Here is an 18,876-nt window from a genome sequence, read left to right on the forward strand (position 1 = left end):
TTAAAAATAGTTATAAAACAAACTAGTTGATTAGGAAAAATGCAATCATCCCAGATGCTGAGACCAAAGGGAATATTTAGACCTCTTACACCCAACGTGGGTAATTGGGTACAACATCCTGAACAAAATTTCTGCAGTAAACACAACAGGCTTCATAGATTTGCCCCTTAATACTGGCTATCAGAGATGTTACAGAGGCATTTCTTCATTGGGTGAAAAATTGGGCTAACTGGTTATTTTATTGGAATATAGTTATTCCGTGTCATCATTCCATATAATAACCATAACTGGTTATTGAAATGAGCTAATGTCCTGTCCAATTATAAGAGTCTATTAATAATAGGATGTCCCTTTCCTGGGAGAGGGCTAGGTTTGCTTTAAGAAGTTGTCTTGTGAGGGCGCCTGAGTGGCTCAGTGGGTTAAAAAGTTGTCTTGTGGTGGCCATAGTCTAAAATATGAACTGAGTTAAGCATTTATCATCTACAGGAGTTGACGAGAATATGGGAATGTCAGTGTTGAGCAAGAGGAGGGCTGAGTCAGAGAGAGGACCCATTAAAGGCCAAAGAGCCTGAATTCGTATATTTCAGTAAAATTTGCAGAGAGAGTCAAGACCTGGTAGAGAAAAAGCAGTGTTCAGAGGCACTAGAGAATTGGCGGATCTAGGCACTTTGCGCACATAGTCTGCAGGTTTGGCTCAGTTATTTCCAATGCAGAAGCTGAGCTCTGATTCGTGACCTCCACTCCCCAAGGAGCTGGTGTGCTCTGGCAGACTTACTTGTGAGCCAGTTTTATAGGCAATATCTTCTCACATATCCCACAAACAATATTCTACTCTCTATTCACCTCATTAACTAGTTAATAGGGAAAAGATCACATTAATAACTTAAGATTTTTAATGTCCTTTTCAAAGTTACACCAATTGTCTAACTACACTCAAACAGTATAGCCTAGTCTTTAAGAGTGCAGACTAAGAAGACAGACCAAGAGGAGTCTTCACCCCTCCATAGCTCTGGAATCCTGGGCAAGTTAGCCACCTCAAACCCCCCTGCCCTCATCTATAAAATGGGGGGTCATAATAGTATACATTTCACAGGGCCACTGTGAAGGGTAAGTCTTATAGTGCCTGGGACTTTTAGAAGAACTGAAAATATGGCAGACAAAATCATGTTTGAGAAAACTTTTTCCATGAAACTGACGAGTGGAGCAAAAGTCTTTAAGTAACTCGCATTCCTAACTCAGAACTTCCTGAGGGGCCACTGCTCTCCCACCCAGCTGACACCGCAACTTCCTCCTTCCCCCCAAACAAAGTGAGCGGTCTGTTTAGGGAGAGGAGTGATTCTGAAGTTTACTAGTCCAGTAGTCCCCTGTCCCAGCGAAGAAAGAGAGAAGCCCCATGGTGGTTGGAAAGCTTGAGCGAGCGTAGAGAACCAACATTGTGTAGCTCAGGAGACATCCAGCCACCAAGTTTGTTAACTTGCCTTGGAATGACCACAGAAAAGGAAAAAGCACTGGAGGGTGATGGCACCATGGGACAGCAGGTGGACAGGACAGACATACTCTTCTTTACCTCCAGACGCCTGAGAGGCACTAATGGTGGATGAGTGGCAATTACTGTCTGAAAAGTAATCTTCCTTTTCCTAGCTAGTCTTTTGTTTTTTTGTTACGGGCTTTTGTGTACACATTATCTATTTTGAGAAGATTCATGTTTATTCTCTCCCCACATAATCCTAGTAATAGAACATAAAATGCCTAGGATATGAATGGAAACATATCCTCTTGTTTGCTTCCTTGCTTCTTTATCACAAAGACTTCTAAAAGAGCACACTTTTAATAATTTACATGTTTCTCTCTCTGTAATGGTAATAGAGATCCTTTGTAGGCATAGAAACTATGAAAAAAAAAGAAAAGAAAAGCCATGCAGATCACATCACCCAGATATAATCCTGTTGATATTTACTTTACATTCTTTCTAATTTTTAAATTCATATATATATATATATATATATATATATATATATGATTGTGTGTATATTACATACACACACATATGCATACATCAAATTGTACAAACTATTTACAACCTATTCTTTTTATTGTTAGCCCTTAGAAGAGTGCTTGGCACATCATGAGTTCTCAATATATATTTGTTGAATAAATGAGCGAACATATTTCCACATCATTAAATTTTTTCTATGGCATCATTTTTCACAGTTGCATAGAATTGCACTGTGTGAATGATTGTGCCCTATTAACCAGGCCCTAGAGAGCTGAGGAGGAATAAGGCCGTGAGGGGACACACAGATGCCCCGTGCAGGGCCCCCTCAGCAACGGGGAGTGTGCTGCCCAGCTGCTGGGAGTACTGGCAAGCCCAGCCTCCACTGTCAGCTCCCTTCAGGGATAGTCTCAGCTACTGAAAGCCACCTTCCCAGGGCACCTATACCTAAGACTGTTCACAGAGAGGCCCAATGCAGAACAACCTGGGCCGGCCATCTTCTTCTGGAGCTTTCTGGATGGAGGGAGGGGGGTGCCTGAGACTTCCCACCTGCGTGGCAGTTTGTCTTCTCTGTCTGCCCAATCCTATTTCTTCCCTCTCCTTCCAAAGGCGTTAATCGCAAGGGCATTCCCTAATAAATATATTGCGCACAAACTTGGTCTCAGAGTCTGCTTCCTGAAGAACCTAACTTATAGAGATGACCCAGACCCAGGAGAACAACTGAGTCTACTGATGAAAGCACTCAACGAATTCTAACATTACTGCCATCACGCATCCTTAACTGCAGGCTAAATAACTACTGTATGCCCGAATCATGATATGTTATGCAGATGTCAACAGAAATGTTCTTGGTGCTGGGTATGACACTCAGTGGCTCCAGGGGAAGGGAAGAGGAGGGGAGGGGAGGGAGAGGAGGGAGAGGAGGGAGAGGAGGGAGGAGGGAGGGGAGGGAAGAGGAAGGGAGGGAGAAGTGGGAGGGGAGGAAAGCGGCAACATTAGTCTTATTAGTCTTTAGACTAATCGGGCAATCACTCTCCCCCTAAAGGTAAAAAATGCAGGTTATAAAAACTGAAACCAGACATGGCCTTGGACAGATAGACATGCACCAGCATATGACTATGAGTGGTCAGGACAATAAATAGGCCTTTGAAGGCACAAAAACAGAAATAAGAATCAAATATTTTAAAAAAAAATTAAAACAAAAACAAAAGCCCTGAGTAGTATGTGTTCCAGAAAAGCCCAGAACTAGGAGAAATCCAGAGGAGTGATGAGCTAAGCCCTGTCAAGGTGTTTCCATCTGTCAGAATCGTACATTCCAAAGCAGCAGAAATCTACGGTCCAAAAACTTCCTGTTACTTCCGGCCTCGGGGAGGCAAGCTCAGACAGCATCAGGCTCAGCCCATGGGAGATGCCTCCTCCCAATCACAGACCACTGCTCCTGGTCCAGGAGGCTCAAAGAATTGGTGCTGGGTAGAAAAGCACGTCAGGCCAGAACAGCTTGCAGAGGAGGGCCGGCACAGCACAAGGAGGAGGAGAAGGAAGAGAGGGCAAGGTGAGTAGACTGATCTCACTCTGCTGGGAAGCCAACTGCACTCTCAATGGGTGGGTTGCCTTCCTGGGAGGCAAGCTGGGGTCTGAAAGGGCAAGGGGAAGATGATAATTTCCTCATGAATAGATCTGTCCTTTTTTATAATAAGACTACTATAACACCTTTGTTCCCTTTTACTTTAAATGGTACAAATTGCTTTCTTAAATCATTTGATATTGTCCTGTTCTCAGAACTGAGGTTAAAATTCTGGGAGTATTATTCACCTACCCTGATTTCAACCTCCAATTTCCTGACAGAAAGGCCAAGACAAATCCAAGCATCCTGGGAAAAATTTTATCTCCTGATTAAAATTTCAGACAGACCCCTGTGGACCCCAATTTCCTGGTAAAGTCAGAGAACCAAAAAGAAAATTTAAGGAGGAGCATCTGAGGGGCTCAGTGGGTTAAAGCCTCTGCTTTCGGCTCAGGTCATGATCTCAGGGCCCTGAGATCGAGCCCCGCATTGGGCTCTCTGCTGGGCAGGGAGTCTGCTTCTCCATCTCTCTCTGCCTGCCTCTCTGCCTACTTGTGATCTCTCTCTCTCTCTTTCTGTCAAATAAATAAATAAATCTTAAAAAAAGAAAGAAAGAAAGAAAGAAAATGTAAGGAAATGGGCAATGTTCTTTCTTAATAATGTATTAGGGAGAAACCTCCTGGTAGTCTTGTCAGAAATCATTTGATCCTGCCTACTCATAATGGGATTTGTAAGGCAATTTACTCATGTTTCTTCTCTGCAAACAGTTCTGATTAGCAAATGTGTCAGTTGAAATAAGTCAACAAATTAGCTTTATCTATGCAATGTTATTTTTACACAATTTATTTTTACTCTTCACCAATTAGTTGATCTACAGGATCCACAGGTCCTAAATATATTTTTTGTTCTAACAACATTTCTACATGTAATATGAATTAAATTTCAAATAATGCTAGTATTATTTTATGTAAGTTTAAAACCCCACTTGTAATTAGTTTCAAAGATTTTGAACACATTTTGAATTTCATTAATTTCAATGTCTTTTTAAATTAAAGACGAAGTTGACTTTTTTTTAAGATTTTATTTATTTATTTGACAGATCACAAGCAGGCAGAGAAGCAGGCAGAGAGAGAGGAAGAAGCAGGCTCCCCGCTGAGCAGAGAGCCCAATGCGGGGCTTGATCCCAGGACCCTGGGATCATGACCTGAGCCGAAGGCAGAGGCTCTAACACACTGAGCCACCCAGGTGCCCCAGTTGACTGTTTCTTGATATATACATATATATATATATGTATGTATTTTTATATATTTAAATAGTTTTCAAATCTTGTAAAGAAATGGTTTTCCTTTTGATTAGTCTTCTCAACAAGGAGAAACTTCTCATTTTGCTTTCTGCTCCAACAGACTTTTTTCCTTTCAGTTACAATAGACTTAAAAAATCAACTCACTTACTTTTTTTTCTTTTTAATTACCTGGGAAGAATAAAGACTTGTAAATCCAAAGGGGAATTTATACACCATTTAGTTAAGAAAAACAAATGAAATCTCAGAATTTCTTTTTGACCTCTCCTGCTTTGCATTCTTGCTAAGAGCAAACATTGATAAGCTCATGCAGGCTGCCCACACCCCTGATGTTCCCTAACTGGGGCAAAGGCCAAATTCATGAAGAGGTGCTCTAATCTTACCTCCCAGGAGTCTCTGTAGCATTCTTGCCCTGGGGTTTGGCTCCTGCTGGCATGGCCCATACTTAGGGTCCTCACTTGGCTGAGAATGCCTGAGCCATTGCTTCCATCTTAGTCCGGACTTCAGGTGACTGAATAACTCTAAGGTGAACGTGACAAGCATCAGGAGTCTAGAGGAGTGCTCTCCAATAGAACTCTGTGATGATGGAAATTCTATAAGACAGTCAATAACTACATGTGGCTGTTGAGCACTTAAAATGGGGCTAGTGCAACTAAAGAATTGAATTTCAATTTTATTTAATTGAGCTAGTTTGAATGAAAATAGCGACATGGGGCTTCCAGTTACCATATTAGTGAGAACAGGTTTAAAGCTTTAATGGAAGAAAAACCAATGGATGTTGTGAGCCCTAGGTGTCATGGCCATGGAAATGAGCACCTCTTTTCATCATTCCCAGGGACTCATCCTACCCTAAACTTAAGCAGACCAGCAATTGTTCTGATCTAAAATCCCCACACCCATCTTTCTTCTCCCCCCTAAGTCATACAACTGTAGACTCTTGTCCTGGGTTTCAAGGTCAGGGGTGAGGCAACAGCACAGCCTGTTTCTTATTTCTTCCTCTTCTATTTCTCTATTTTTTTTTTCTTTTGTTAATCCAAATTTCTCTAGAGTGAGCTAGAGGTTAAGGTGTGGTTTGCGTGTTCTCTGGTCCAACAAACTTGAGTGAGGAAAAGAGGTAATGAACTTGAAAAAATGATCTCATGCTTGGTGGGAGAGTCTCACTTCTTTTTCTTCTGCTTTGAAAGTAGTTTGTTTAGTGAGCAATGGTTTTTAGACTTATTCAATGTGTCTGGAAACATCAACATTATGGATATGAGTAATTTTTATAAGAAAACAAACTGAAAGAGGGCACAAGAAAAAAAAAGAAATAAAACTCTAGCCTTTTCAAACATTTGCATTCCTTAGAGCAAAGGCGCTTCTGGGATGTTGAGCAATTTAATATATCATCATGGTGCCAGGCCATTGGGCAGTTTTCCACAGGGTGGGGCTCACAGAGGCTATTCTTGAATGTGGAAAACATTTTGAGGCAAGCCGCATACTTTCAGTCAGGGGTGATAACATTCTTGAAGTGGACAGCCGCTACTTGGCTCTCTGTCCTCTACCAATCCCACCTTTTAAAATTCTCCTCATCCCATTTGCTTTTTTGCTATCCCTGCCAAGTTAAAAAAAAAAGAAACCTAATACCTCTGTGGGAAGTGCTACTTTGGAATAACATGGGAAAGTTTCCATAGACTCCATATTTGAGAGAGACGATACATTCTGGAGGCTACAAGGGAAGGTAGGAGGGAAAGCACATCATATTGTCAGGACTCAGTCTCTACCCACAAAAAACAGACCCAACACCCCAGATCATGAGTTAGGTTAGTCCACTGAGACTCTACACTCCTTGAGTCTCTTTCTCCCTCACGTGTCTTTCCTCTCCGTTTGGAAGTGTAAGGAAGGGTTTTGATAAAATCATCCACCATGAGGCATTGACATTGAGGACCCGTAAGACTCACCATGCCTCTTTTATGTGGATGTACATTCCAATCAGGAGCAAAGGAATGATTCTCTTGTGGATTTCAGAAAATAGAGAACAGAGGGAGGAAGACTGAATGGAGGGCAAAGACTGGAGGCTCTCTCCTTGCCAGCTTTGTTTGTATGGCTCCCTTCATGGCTTAATCTGTAAGAGAAAAGAGCAGGGTAGGGCATGGGATGGTCTCTCAACTTTAAAGAAACATAAAGGGAGGTGGTGTCTACCTAAAAAAGGAAGAATGATTAGTGACAAACTCAATAAAAGTCTTTTAAGAGTCAGGAGATCAGGACTTGAATCTTAACTCTGCAAACAACACATCCGTGATCTTGAACAAGCCACTTCCCCTCCAGGAGCCTCAGTTTCCTCATTTGCACAATGAGAGGACTGACTACAAAGCCTCTACATCTTCAGCCAAATGAAGACACAATTGTTTTAAGGAAATGGCTCACGTGGTTGCCGGGGCTCACAAGCCCGAAATCTGTAGGGCTGCTGCAAATTCAGGGAAGTAGTTGATGCCACAATCTTGAGTCTGAAATCTGCAGACGAGCTTTCTGTTTTGCAGTTTGGGAGCAGAACTCCTTCTTCCTCCAGAAATCAGTCTTTGCTCTTAAAGCCCTCAACTCACTGGAAGAGGCCCATCCATGTTGTGGGAGTAATCGGTTTTCCTCAAAGCCTATCGATTTAGATGTCAATCACATCTGTTAAGATATATTCACAGCTGTGTCTAGACTGGCATTTTACCAAACAGCTGGGCACTGTATCCCAGTCAAGGCCTTAGAGAACACCCTGGTTTATATTCTGTAGGTAGACTGGTGTCATCTGTTTCTCTTTTTGTTCGCTCTCTGGGCCTGTCCTCTCTGGTAAGGGCAATATATTTGTAATCTCTCTCTCTCTCTCTCTCTCTCTCTCTCAACAGCCATTGGTGTGAAAATTTGTCAAAACTTTTCTTTTAGGGCACCTGGGTGGCTCAATGGGTTAAGCCGCTGCCTTCAGCTCAGGTCATGATCCCAGGGTCATGGGATCGAGTCCCGCGTGGCATGGGGCCCCTTGCTTGGCAGGGAGCCTCCTTCTCTCGCTGCCTCTGCCTTCCTCTCTGCCTGCTTGTGTACACTCACTTGCTCTCTCTCTCTCTCTCTCTCTCTGGAAAATAAATAAAACCTTTTAAAAAAGAAACAAAAAAAACACCAAAAACTTTTCTTTTAACTTAAATAAATTCATTAGTCTGCCCTGGTGCACAGGCATCCAGAACCTTCAAAGAACTCGGAAGGATGAGCCAGGCCTGATGGCTTTCTTTCCTAGAAGTCACGTTGCTTCTGCTCCAAGTATGCCAAGAACCCCTTCCCAGATGCTCCTCCAGCTTTCTATTAAGGAAGTCGCCTGTTTTCCAGGAAACTTTCCACACAGGTCATTTGAACACAGAAACGATGTAATATCATTGTTCACATTTTGAGCACAGTTTTCCAACTTCACTCTTGAGTATCTCCTAACTCCCTGGAAACTACCTTCTAGCTCAGTACTTTTCCCACATCTTTCGTTTCTGTTAGTTCTAGAAGTTTGGTTGGTAGCCACTCTGGGGCTTACCATGAGGCTCAGGAATTCAGAGTTGATGAGGGAAAGCTCTCCACTCTTGCTTCAGCCAAATTTTGATCTGCTTTTATATATTAGCATCTCATATTAAAATCACATGTCTTTTGAAATGTGGCTCTGTGTTTTAAAACAAAATTGAATCACCAGTTTTAGGTGTTTTCCCCATTCAAGTCTGTTGGCTTAGTCTATCTACTTCAAGAAATTGAGGCAAAGGTAAGGAAAATGAATATTGGTTGGGTAACTAATACTGTGCAGTATTCACCTATATTCTCACTGAATTTTCACAATAAACTTTTGAGTTAGTTATTGGGATACCCATTTAGAGATGAAGCTCAACAAGATTAAGAAACTACCTGAGCTCACAAAACTGCTAAGCAGCAGGAATGCTTGGGTGGCTCAGTGGGTTCAATATCTGCCTTCAGCTCAGGTCATGATCCCAGCATCCAGGGATCAAGTCTCACATTGGGCTCCTTGCTCAGTAGGGAGTCTTCTCTTCCCTGCTTGTGTGCTTGCGCTCTCTCTCTCTCTCTCTCTCTCTCTCTCTCTCTGACAGACAAATAAAATCTTTAAGAAACAAAAACTGCCAAGTAGCAGAGCAGAGATTAAAACCCAGGTCTGTCCAAAGCCCCTGCTCTTCCCACTTCACTGTACTTTCTAACCTGTTCTGCAATAGAGGTCTCGGCAAACAAGTCACTCATATATTAATTCATTCATTCATTCTAATACACATTCTAAAATCTACTTCGTTGGCCTTTGGTTTAGCAAAATTATTTACTGAGTGCCTACTATGTGTCAAGCACTGTGCCACCTTGGACCTAGAAAAACGAATGAAACAGGGCAGTTAAGCCTCTGTGTCTGGCTCAGCATCTCCTCCTGCTTCGAGACTCTTGCACTAAGGTGCAGGGAACCCTTTGTACATTGATACCAGGAGCATGTGCCCATGCACCGCAGAGAATCTTGGGTTTCAGGTGGACATCACCTCACAGCCCGGAGCAGAGGCACTAGAGCTAGCCAAAGGCCCAGGGATGGAGCCCAGGGTCTGGGTGTTAACTGTTCAAGAATGTGGATGGAATGTGGAGAGGTTCCCTCCCATACAGACATGCTGCTTGGTACCTGACTCTGGCCACACCCCAAGCACAACTGGGGAGCTTTTTTCTTGTCCCCAAGAGATGATTCCCCACCCCACCCCATTAATCCTTCCATGGAAAATAAGAAGAAATACACATGGGTAAAGCCTGTAGATCCCTACAGCAGAGCACACCCTACGCAGAAGACAGAGGGAAGGTAGAGGGGCTGCTTCCCCTCTACCTGGAAGATGTTACCTCCTGGCTAGGTCCTTGTGTCACTGGTACATAAAGCAAAGCCATAGCCCAATTTCCTGCCCTACCTAAATATGCCCCTGGTTATTAACCATAATTTCTTGGGTTTATAAACAAAGAGTGTTTGCCAACCCTTCCCCCATCTTTTATCTCAGTGATCACAAAGACCCTGTCAAACACATTGTGTTTTACCCATTTTATAAATGAGGAAGTAGACAGTGAGTGGCACTGCCCAGGGGTATACAGAAAGGCTGCGCAAGAGTGGGGTTGGAAGCGTGGCATTCTGATCCCAAGTCCAGGGCCCTCACAGACCACAGCCACCAGGCCACAGCATGAGCCACGAGAAGCCTACACTCAGTTTCCTAACCACCATCTCTCCTGACATTTGTGACTATTTGGCAGATGCAAGACATATTTTAGGTCCCCCAGACACTGACCTAGAATAAAATACAGGTGACCAAGGAGAGGCTAAGAAATGTCTACTCCCACATTAACCTGCACATGTGCACCTTTTCCTTCCAAGAATTTCAGACCCTAGGAGTGGGTGAGAGAAATGCAGGTTTGGGGTACATCTAAACAAATTTTCTGGGAAAACATGAGAGTGCAGAATTGGATTTGGGGAAAATGGAGACATACAAATGCAGTGCCAAGGACCCTAGGAGACAAGAACCTGGAGAAGTGAGTGAAGAGAGGCCCAGTGATTCTGACCTTGGCAAAGGCAGATCATCCAAGCAGCAAAACGGACCTATTCTCTCTGCTTGAGTGTTGGTAAGGAAATGAGTCAGGTGTTGCTTTTTAGATTAGCTCTATGACAGGTCTTTACACACTGTGCAGTGTGTAAGGAAATGATCCGAAGCCGGGCAGACCTGGGTTTGAATCTCAGCTAAGATTGATTATCTATCTATTTATTTATTTATTTATTTATTTGAGAGAGATATAGAGAGGGATAGCTAGAGAGAGGGTGGGTGCATGTGAGTGGGGAGAGGCAGCAAAGGGAGAGGGAGATGCACAACTCCCCACTGAGCAGGGAGCCCAACATGGGGCTCCATCCTGGGACCCTGGGATCATGACCTGAGCCAGACACAGAGGCTTAACTGACTGAGCCACCCAGGTGCCCCTTAATCTGAGCTTTTGCATTATCTGACAATGTGCCCTTAGGCAAAGTAAGCATTCTCTCAAGCCTCCCTTTCTTCATCTGCGAAATGGCAAGAAAACAGATTCTCCCCTAGATGTTCCAGGAGAATGGCTCTGCTGACAGCTTGATTTTAACCCAGTGAGACTCCCTCACACTCTGACCTCCACTTCAGATGTTACATTTGTGTTGTTTTAAGCCACTACGTTTGTGGTAACTTGTTACAACAGCTGTAGGAAACCAGTACAGATTTCAGCAAAACAACAACAACAAAAACAATCTCTTGGATCTGTTGAGAGATGAACAGAAACGCCTAACACGAGCTGAAGGGGTCATAAGCGCTCATGAAATGACAGCTTTCAACATCATTTTGTTATTTGGGAAGACGGAAGTGAATTCCTAAGTTATCATGTGCCACTGATCCTCTGAAGACTGAAGGAGAGGAGAATGCACGGGGCAAAAGGAGAAAATTCTAGCTGTCAGTGACTAGAGCAGGTCATGCCCATCACGGTATCCCTGCCCTTCCTTAAGTCAGCCCGCCATCAGGCGGCCACCCCAGCACTTCGTACCGCACGCCCGGCTAGATTTCCTCCCTTCATTCTTCCTTTTGCTCAAAGCAACCCCTCATCTACTCCTCCTCCTCCTTTCCTCCCACACTTGACTGCACGGTCCCCGGTCCTGACCGACAGCCCTCCCACAGAGTACTCCTTTGTCTCCTTCCCCTTTATAAAGCTCAGTGAGGTTGGTCGTCTTTGGAAAAGTGTGTTAGGAGGCTCAATGAGACACCAGGACCAAATTCCATGTTCAGAACCCCTTCAGCTCCTTTCTGGACCAATAACGCCCCTCTTGGGTGGCCTGCCTCCCCTTTTCCTTAAACCCCTCGTCCTGTCTCCCCTCTTATTCGACCGCATACAGCCATTTTTGCTTGAATCCGCGTTGCTGCACTCTCACTTTAAATTCCTTAAAGAACAAGTTGCTTTCTTTCTTTTAAACCCAACGAATCAACGCAAACAAGCTGTTACCCAGCAAATGGGTGCCTAATCCGTACTGGCCAAAATGGTGCTGCTCTTGGCTTCTCCGGGGTTTTTCCCTTTACTCTCTATACTTGTGTTGTCTGAACTTTCGCCTTTCGCCGTCTATTTATTTTTGTCTCTAGATGGTAACTCAACTGGTCAGGAGAAAAGTCTGTACATACCAGTCAGGAACTTGACAATGTGACTGGTCTGGTCACTGGAGAAAAGATCTCCCTTGGTGGAGTTTGTGCATTAACCCCTTCAGGGCGCTGAGGCTCAGCTCAGTCTGGCCTGTGACAGTTACTGCCAACATTGCAGGAAAGAACGAATGCCATTTCCAAGCGGAAACAACACAGGAAGATCTTGTAACAATGGCGTGATTTCTTCTAGTCGCTCAGCAAACATTGATGGAGGACCTACAATGCTCCTAAATCTGGGCGCAAAACACTCATGGATTTTAATTCTTTCATTTCCCACAGCGGCCCAGGCAAATGGGTAAGGGAAAACAGAGAAGTTGAGATGATGTAGAAGGCTGATAATGCTTAGAATGTAACAATGAAGTTAAAACTTTAGCAAGGGCTAAGTCAAGCAGAAGACTTGCCTTCCATTGATTCCCGATACAAACTGGGATGTTAGCCAAACTGCCTCAGGTATTACTTCATGGTCACCTTGCTCTTCGGGGTCTCTGCTCCCTGACTTTTCCTTTCCCTGGAATGTCGGTGAGCCCCACCTTCCTCCCACACTGCCCTACATCTCTAGTTTACTTATCAAAACCATACACATTCTGCAAGGCTTACATCTTCCCTATTCAGAACTGCCGCAGCACTTAGGGTCTCAATAGATGGTAGTAAAGTTATTTAGGAAATATCTTAGCTTCCCTACCAGAGCATAACATCCCAGACTACAGCAATCTACCTTAGCGACCTTAGATTTAGTATATGAATGCAGGAAGTAATTAGTTACTTAGATCAATACCACAGTAAGAAATCAGGATGGCTTTTCTGAAGGTATTTTAAGTACGAAAGCTAAAGTAATTGACCCAAACACTTACCCTCAAGTTCCTTCCAAGACTCCTCAAGGAGAGAGAGGCCCACTTACTTTTAGTACCATACCAAGCACTACACCTTGTAAATAATTTCTGGGAGCCAGTGTGGGCTGGTGGATGAGCTTGGGCTCCAGAGTCCCTCAGACCAAGGTCTCCAGCCTCGTTCTTCCACATACTGGTTGCATGACCCCACGGATCTTAAGTACCTAAACTAAAGCTTCAGTGTCCTCACCTGCAGAATGAGGCTCCTCACCTTTTTTTTCTTTTTCTACCTAATTGGGCTGTGAGTGTGTGGGGGAGAAGCACTGAGGAGAGCAGCACATGGAAGGAGCTATACGCCAGCCCCTCTTCTCCCACTCCCTGCCTGGTGCAACAGGGTACTTTTTATTTTACTTACTTTTTTTTTTTTTCCAAGTTTTAATTTAAATTCAAGTTAGTTAACGTATAGTGTAGTATTGGTTTCAGGAGCAGAATTTAGTGAATCCTCACTTACATACAACACCCAGTGCTCATCTCAGCAAGTGCCCCCCCTTAATGCCCATCACCCATTTAGCCCATCCCTCACCCTCACCAACAACCCTCACTTTGTTCTCTATAGTTAAGAGTCTCTTGCGGTTTGCCTCCCTATCTGTTTTTGTCTTGTTTTATTTTCCCTTTCCTTCTTCTATGCTCCTCTGTTTTGTTTCTTAAATTCCACATATCAGTGACACCATATAATTGTCTTTCTCTGATTGACTTATTTCACTTAGCATAATACCCTCTAGGTCCCTCCACATCAGTGCAAATGGCAAGATTTCTTTTATCTTTAATGGGTGAGTAATATTCTGGGGTGTGTGTGTGTGTGTGTGTGTGTATAAATAAATATGTATTTAGATACCACATACCACATCTTCCTTATCCATTCATCAGTCAATGGACATCTGGGCTCTTTCCGTAGTTTGGTTCTTGTTGACATGCTGCTGTAAATATCAGCGTGCAGGTGCCCCTTCAAATCTGTATTTTTTTATCTTTTGGGCAAATAAGCAGGGTACTTTTTAAATTGCCAACTATTTTTGAAGGTAAAAAATATTCTGATAATAATGGTTTTTAACAGATGCCTTTAACATCTGCCTGCTCTGCCCATGGGTTTGCCTTTTGGATTTCGGTTCACTGTGACCAAGGGCAGGAAGAGCCATGCCAGGACCACTGCCCAGTCTTCCCACGTCTGCCCTTGCCGATGCCCAGAACCTCAGTTCATCACACAGATGTGTGCAATCTGTGTATTCCACATCTTTTTTTTTTTTTAAAGATTTTATTTATTTATTTGACAGAGAGAGATCACAAGTAGGCAGAGAGGCAGGCAGAGAGAGAGAGAGAGGAGGAAGCAGGCTCCCTGCTGAGCAGAGAGCCCGATGCGGGACTCGATCCCAGGACCCTGAGATCATGACCTGAGCCGAAGGCAGCGGCTTAACCACTGAGCCACCCAGGCGCCCTGTGTATTCCACATCTTAAAGGACAACTGAAAGTCATCAATCAAACTCCAGCAAGCTTTCCTTTTTTTTTTACTTCTCAGTAAAATTACGGTTAAAAAAAAAAAAAATGCAACAATTCCTGAACTTAGTAACCAAATTTCCGCCCCTGCTAAATGATTGCCTGACTTTGGTTTGAACGCTTCAAACGCGAGAAGCTGATCTGCAATGGTGTGAGGTAGGCATGTCGTGGAACCAGCGTCACTTGTCACCTGGTCCCACTCAGTTGTATTCTTCTCCACTGTGTCTCCAGCTTGTGCCAAATCCTGACAATGGCGAAAGATGACTCCACTGTTCGTTGCTTCCAGGGCCTGCTGATTTTTGGAAATGTGATTGTTGGTGTAAGTATTTTTCAGGAAACACTGTTCCTTCTGTAATCACAGTTTTGGGATTAATCAAAAGTGAGAGTTTAAAAGAAAATAATGATCTAATTACTGGCTTCCTCTCTCTTTTCTTGATTCCAGGAAATGTGTTAGTAAAATATGTTAGCTAAAACTTACAGAAATAATCATATGTAACTAGGTAATATGTTGAAAGATCATGGTTTAAAAAAAAATAAAAGGTTATTTCCCTCCCAACTTTCAAATACAGAAATCTGAAAGAAGCCACGTTCACCACAGTCAGTGTCGAAACATTCCCACCACATGCACATTTTGGTGTTCCTTTCCTACTTCACCTTGGTTTGATTTCCACAGAACTATTCTGTTAAGGCTGTTGGGGACAGATGTTTGCATTCCTTATCATGTCCTTATCATGCAGAGGTCAGTACCAGGATGCGACAGTGGCTCAGAGTCCTGACCGTGTGGGCTCGGTGTACTGACAGAGCACTGGAGAGAGTCAGGATCACTGTCTCTAAGCCAATCCTGCCTCCATCTCCACAGGACTTTGGACAAGTCACCGACTTTCAAGGCCAAGAGCCCTCATCCATAAAAGGCAGGGTGTGGGAAAGATAACCACCAAGGTTCCTTGGATCTCTGGCACTGATGAGTACGACCAGGACTAGTTTCAATATTACAATTCAGGAATTTGAGGGAAGGGCAGTGGAAGAAGGGCTCTGAAGTTATCTTCCTACAAGAAGATATTGTTGAGTGGTTCATGCCCCAAGAACTCTAGATGGTCTAAAATTGCCTGGGTCTTTTCCCAAATAGCAATTAGACAGAGGGACATGTGGGAGGGAGCATGCAAGTTATTAATAGGATGGAAGGAACTGTTTGATTTCCTCGTAATGCATTTAAGTCCATGGCTTTGTGCCTACGCAGGGACAGAGTGAGTCTCTCTCATAACCCTCTCCCCACACTTCTGCACCCCTTTCCCAATGCTGCTCTCCTGACCACCAGCCTGATAGAACACCCTTTGCCCCCAGATGTGCGGCATCGCCCTGACTGCAGAGTGCATCTTCTTCGTATCTGACCAGCACAGCCTCTACCCACTGCTTGAAGCCACCGACAACGATGACATCTACGGGGCAGCCTGGATTGGCATGTTTGTCGGCATCTGCCTCTTCTGTCTGTCCGTTCTAGGCATTGTAGGCATCATGAAGTCCAACAGGAAAATTCTTCTGGCGGTGAGGCCTTAAAACTCTCTACAGTTGCCTCCTGGATTGATTTTGATGGACTGTTTTTTCTTCCCTGAGACAGTGACTTGGCTTGTGGGGGAGGTAGGAGCAGAGAGAGCCAGGTGAGAGGTGAAAAGGAGGTCAAGATTTGCCCTGCAGTGAAGCTTACCCATGTGGGGGGCAAGGATGTCCTCCACTCTTGCAAGTCCAGAAGATTCCAGTACAGAGAACCCACAGGGGAACAACCTGGAGGTGACCCTGTTGAGTATTTTCCAAATCCGTGCTTCTCTACCTGGTGTTGGCATGCCTCCAGCAGGTATGGCCAGGATCTACCTAGGCCAAGGGAGAGACAGACTGAGAACATGATCATTCGATTGTTTTTCTCTTGACAATAAGTAGTCTCAAGTATGATTTTAATATTAATCAGTCATTGACATTTTAGGATATAAACTACAAAATATGCATGAATTTTTAAGAGAAAGCGTGTGCTTTTTCAGACATTTTTGAGCTCAAGGATGATGATTTTGTATAATGACCTGCATTGCCCATATTTTGCATTCACTCTACTTTTCAGGGACTCTAGAAAACCTTGGTGCACAGCACTATAGAGTACAACTTCAGCTCCTAACCCTGTGCCCCACAGGCAGGCTTCTGCCCTGAGCCACAGACAGCCAGGTCATGCCTTGCTTTGTAGATGGAAGCAAATGTGCAACCAACAGAGCTAAGAAACCTTGGTATTGATATTGGGTCTAGACCTCTGTTCTCTGCCCCCATGCTCAGAACAATGGTTTCTCACACTGTGATGGGGTCCCACACCCACTCCCCACCCTGAAATAACTCTCCTATCCAAATGTCGCAGGACCTGAGTTACATCTTTACAAAACAAGCCCAGCAACCTAAGATGCTTGTTGGTTTACTTTTCCTGCGATCTAAATATTGTCCTGGCACCCAAGGAATGCAGAACATTTACATTCTCTGATTCCTTCAGCATGAGTTATTTCCAGGGCAAAAGCACCCACTTTTTTCAGGCATTGGAAAGAATGCAGGGAAATGGAGAGGAGGGGCAGGTGTCTCCAGAGACAAGTTTCACCGGCATCCCGGTCTCACTTTGGGCCAGCCTTGTATACCTAACACAGCTGAGAGAGAACATTCTTCACTGTGCTCTGCAAAGAGAAGGAGCAAGGCACCTTCCCAGGAGCTGATGGAGAAAACTCCTGCACCCGGAGACTCCTTTCTGAAGTGTCTCTGAGGGGTTTCCGAGCCTCTTTAAGGAGAACCATCAAAGCGCTCTCTCTCTCTCTCTCTCTCGCTCTCTCTCTCTCCTTTCCTCTTTAAAAGATTTTATTTTTAAATAATTTCTACACCCAATGTGGGTCTCAAACTCATAACCCCGAGATCAAAAGTCACATGCTCTAGGGACTGAGCCAGCCAGGTGCCCCCCATCATGAAAGCTCCTGACAAAAAACAAGTAGCAAATGTTATGAGGCCTCTGGCTAATCAAAGGCCATAATCTTTCTGTGACTAGTAGCTGAGTCATTTGGGCAGCCCAGGGTCCTGCTCAGCGAGCCGTCCCTGCCCAGGGAGAGAGCACAGTTTTCCTTGCCCTCCCCCACGTACACCGACAGCAGCGCCCCTTCCCTGGGAGAACCCAGGGACCCGATGCGAATACACAAGGCTGAGGAAAGCAAAGACAGACCCTTGTAAAGAGTTCCCATCCCAGAATCAGAGGCAACTTGCTGTTGAGATATTTTCCAGTCATAAATAGAGGCAGAGTGGTGGGGAGGCATCGTGTGAAAGTGTGTGTGCACCTGTGCGAGTGTGGACACACAGACACACGACGGCGACACACAGTGGGGTGTGCTCTCCTCGCCTGCCCCATACCTGGGAACCGGGGGGCTGAGGGATGAGAGCCAGCGCAGGCCTGCGTGCGGGGAGCCTCCCGCTCCTTTCCTGGGAGACTGGACGCTTGGCAGGAGGGGCGATGGGTGGTAAACACAATCCAGTTCATCTTGTCTGACAGTTTCAGTAAACCATAAAGAAAATCTCTCTCACTGAGAGGGAATTTATGAAGCTCTATAGAGCGTCTGATCCACCAAGACGGTCTTGCCGGCCAGTGAACGATCACGTGCAGGCGCGCATCAGTGCCTTCGCTTGCGTGTTTTTCTCAGTTAAAATAGCAATGTGGACAAGACATTTCTCACTGGGCTGAGAAAGCTCTGTATTCAATAGTCATTTGTTCTCTGGGCATAAGGAGGGAATTGAGCAGATTAGCACCTGGTACCAAGTCTTGCTCCAAACAGCTGATCCATGAGGGTTTGCTGAATAATTTCATTAATGATTGGATACTTTGACTTAGATGAACATGCTGAAAGATATAACAATTATTTTTTTAAATTCTCTCTTTGGAAATAAATGTAATTCTTTTTTTTTTCCCCCCCACTTGTTTCCCTTCCAGTATTTCATTCTGATGTTTATAGTATATGGCTTTGAAGTGGCGTCTTGTATCACAGCAGCAACACAACGAGACTTCGTGAGTACAGTCACAAAGAGCACAGAGTGGAAATGATCATAGGAGTCGTCATTGTCATAACAATATAATAGCTGACATGTATTAAGCCCTTACTCTGTACCAGGCATGCTAATATGTCCATTAATATTAAATATACAAGTTTCCTTAATCCTCATAATAACTGCATGAAATAGGTATTATCACAATGGTCACTTTATAGATAAAGAAATGAGACTTGAAAAGGTGAGGTAACTTGTCCAAGATTACACGGCTGGTAAGTGAAAGAGGAGAATCCTGAGTCCAGGCAGAGCAACTCCCGGGGCGCAAGCTTGTACTGCTCTGCTCTTCCCACTCGGCGGTGGCCATCAGCTCTTCCATAGGATACTCAACAGTCCACCAC

General features: G+C 44.2%; 1 protein-coding gene across 2 annotated transcripts in view; it reads left to right on the top strand.

Moving 5' to 3' along the window:
• The first annotated feature begins 3,219 nt into the window (after positions 1 to 3,219).
• The window catches only part of UPK1B (uroplakin 1B), a 28,793-nt gene continuing 13,136 nt past the window's right edge, over positions 3,220 to 18,876 (top strand). The window contains exons 1-4 of one of the 2 annotated variants that reach the window (XM_082711597.1): positions 3,220 to 3,545; positions 14,666 to 14,753; positions 15,776 to 15,976; positions 18,423 to 18,497. In XM_082711597.1, the coding sequence (XP_082567723.1) occupies positions 14,685 to 14,753; positions 15,776 to 15,976; positions 18,423 to 18,497 (345 nt within the window). In that variant the 5' untranslated portion in view covers positions 3,220 to 3,545; positions 14,666 to 14,684. The remainder of the gene's footprint in view (positions 3,546 to 14,665; positions 14,754 to 15,775; positions 15,977 to 18,422; positions 18,498 to 18,876) is intronic. The other variant, XM_082711598.1, reaches the window with a different exon arrangement.

The sequence above is a fragment of the Mustela nivalis genome (assembly GCF_964662115.1).
Source record: "Mustela nivalis genome assembly, chromosome: 1".
In the NCBI taxonomy this organism is placed as follows: Eukaryota; Metazoa; Chordata; class Mammalia; order Carnivora; family Mustelidae; genus Mustela; species Mustela nivalis.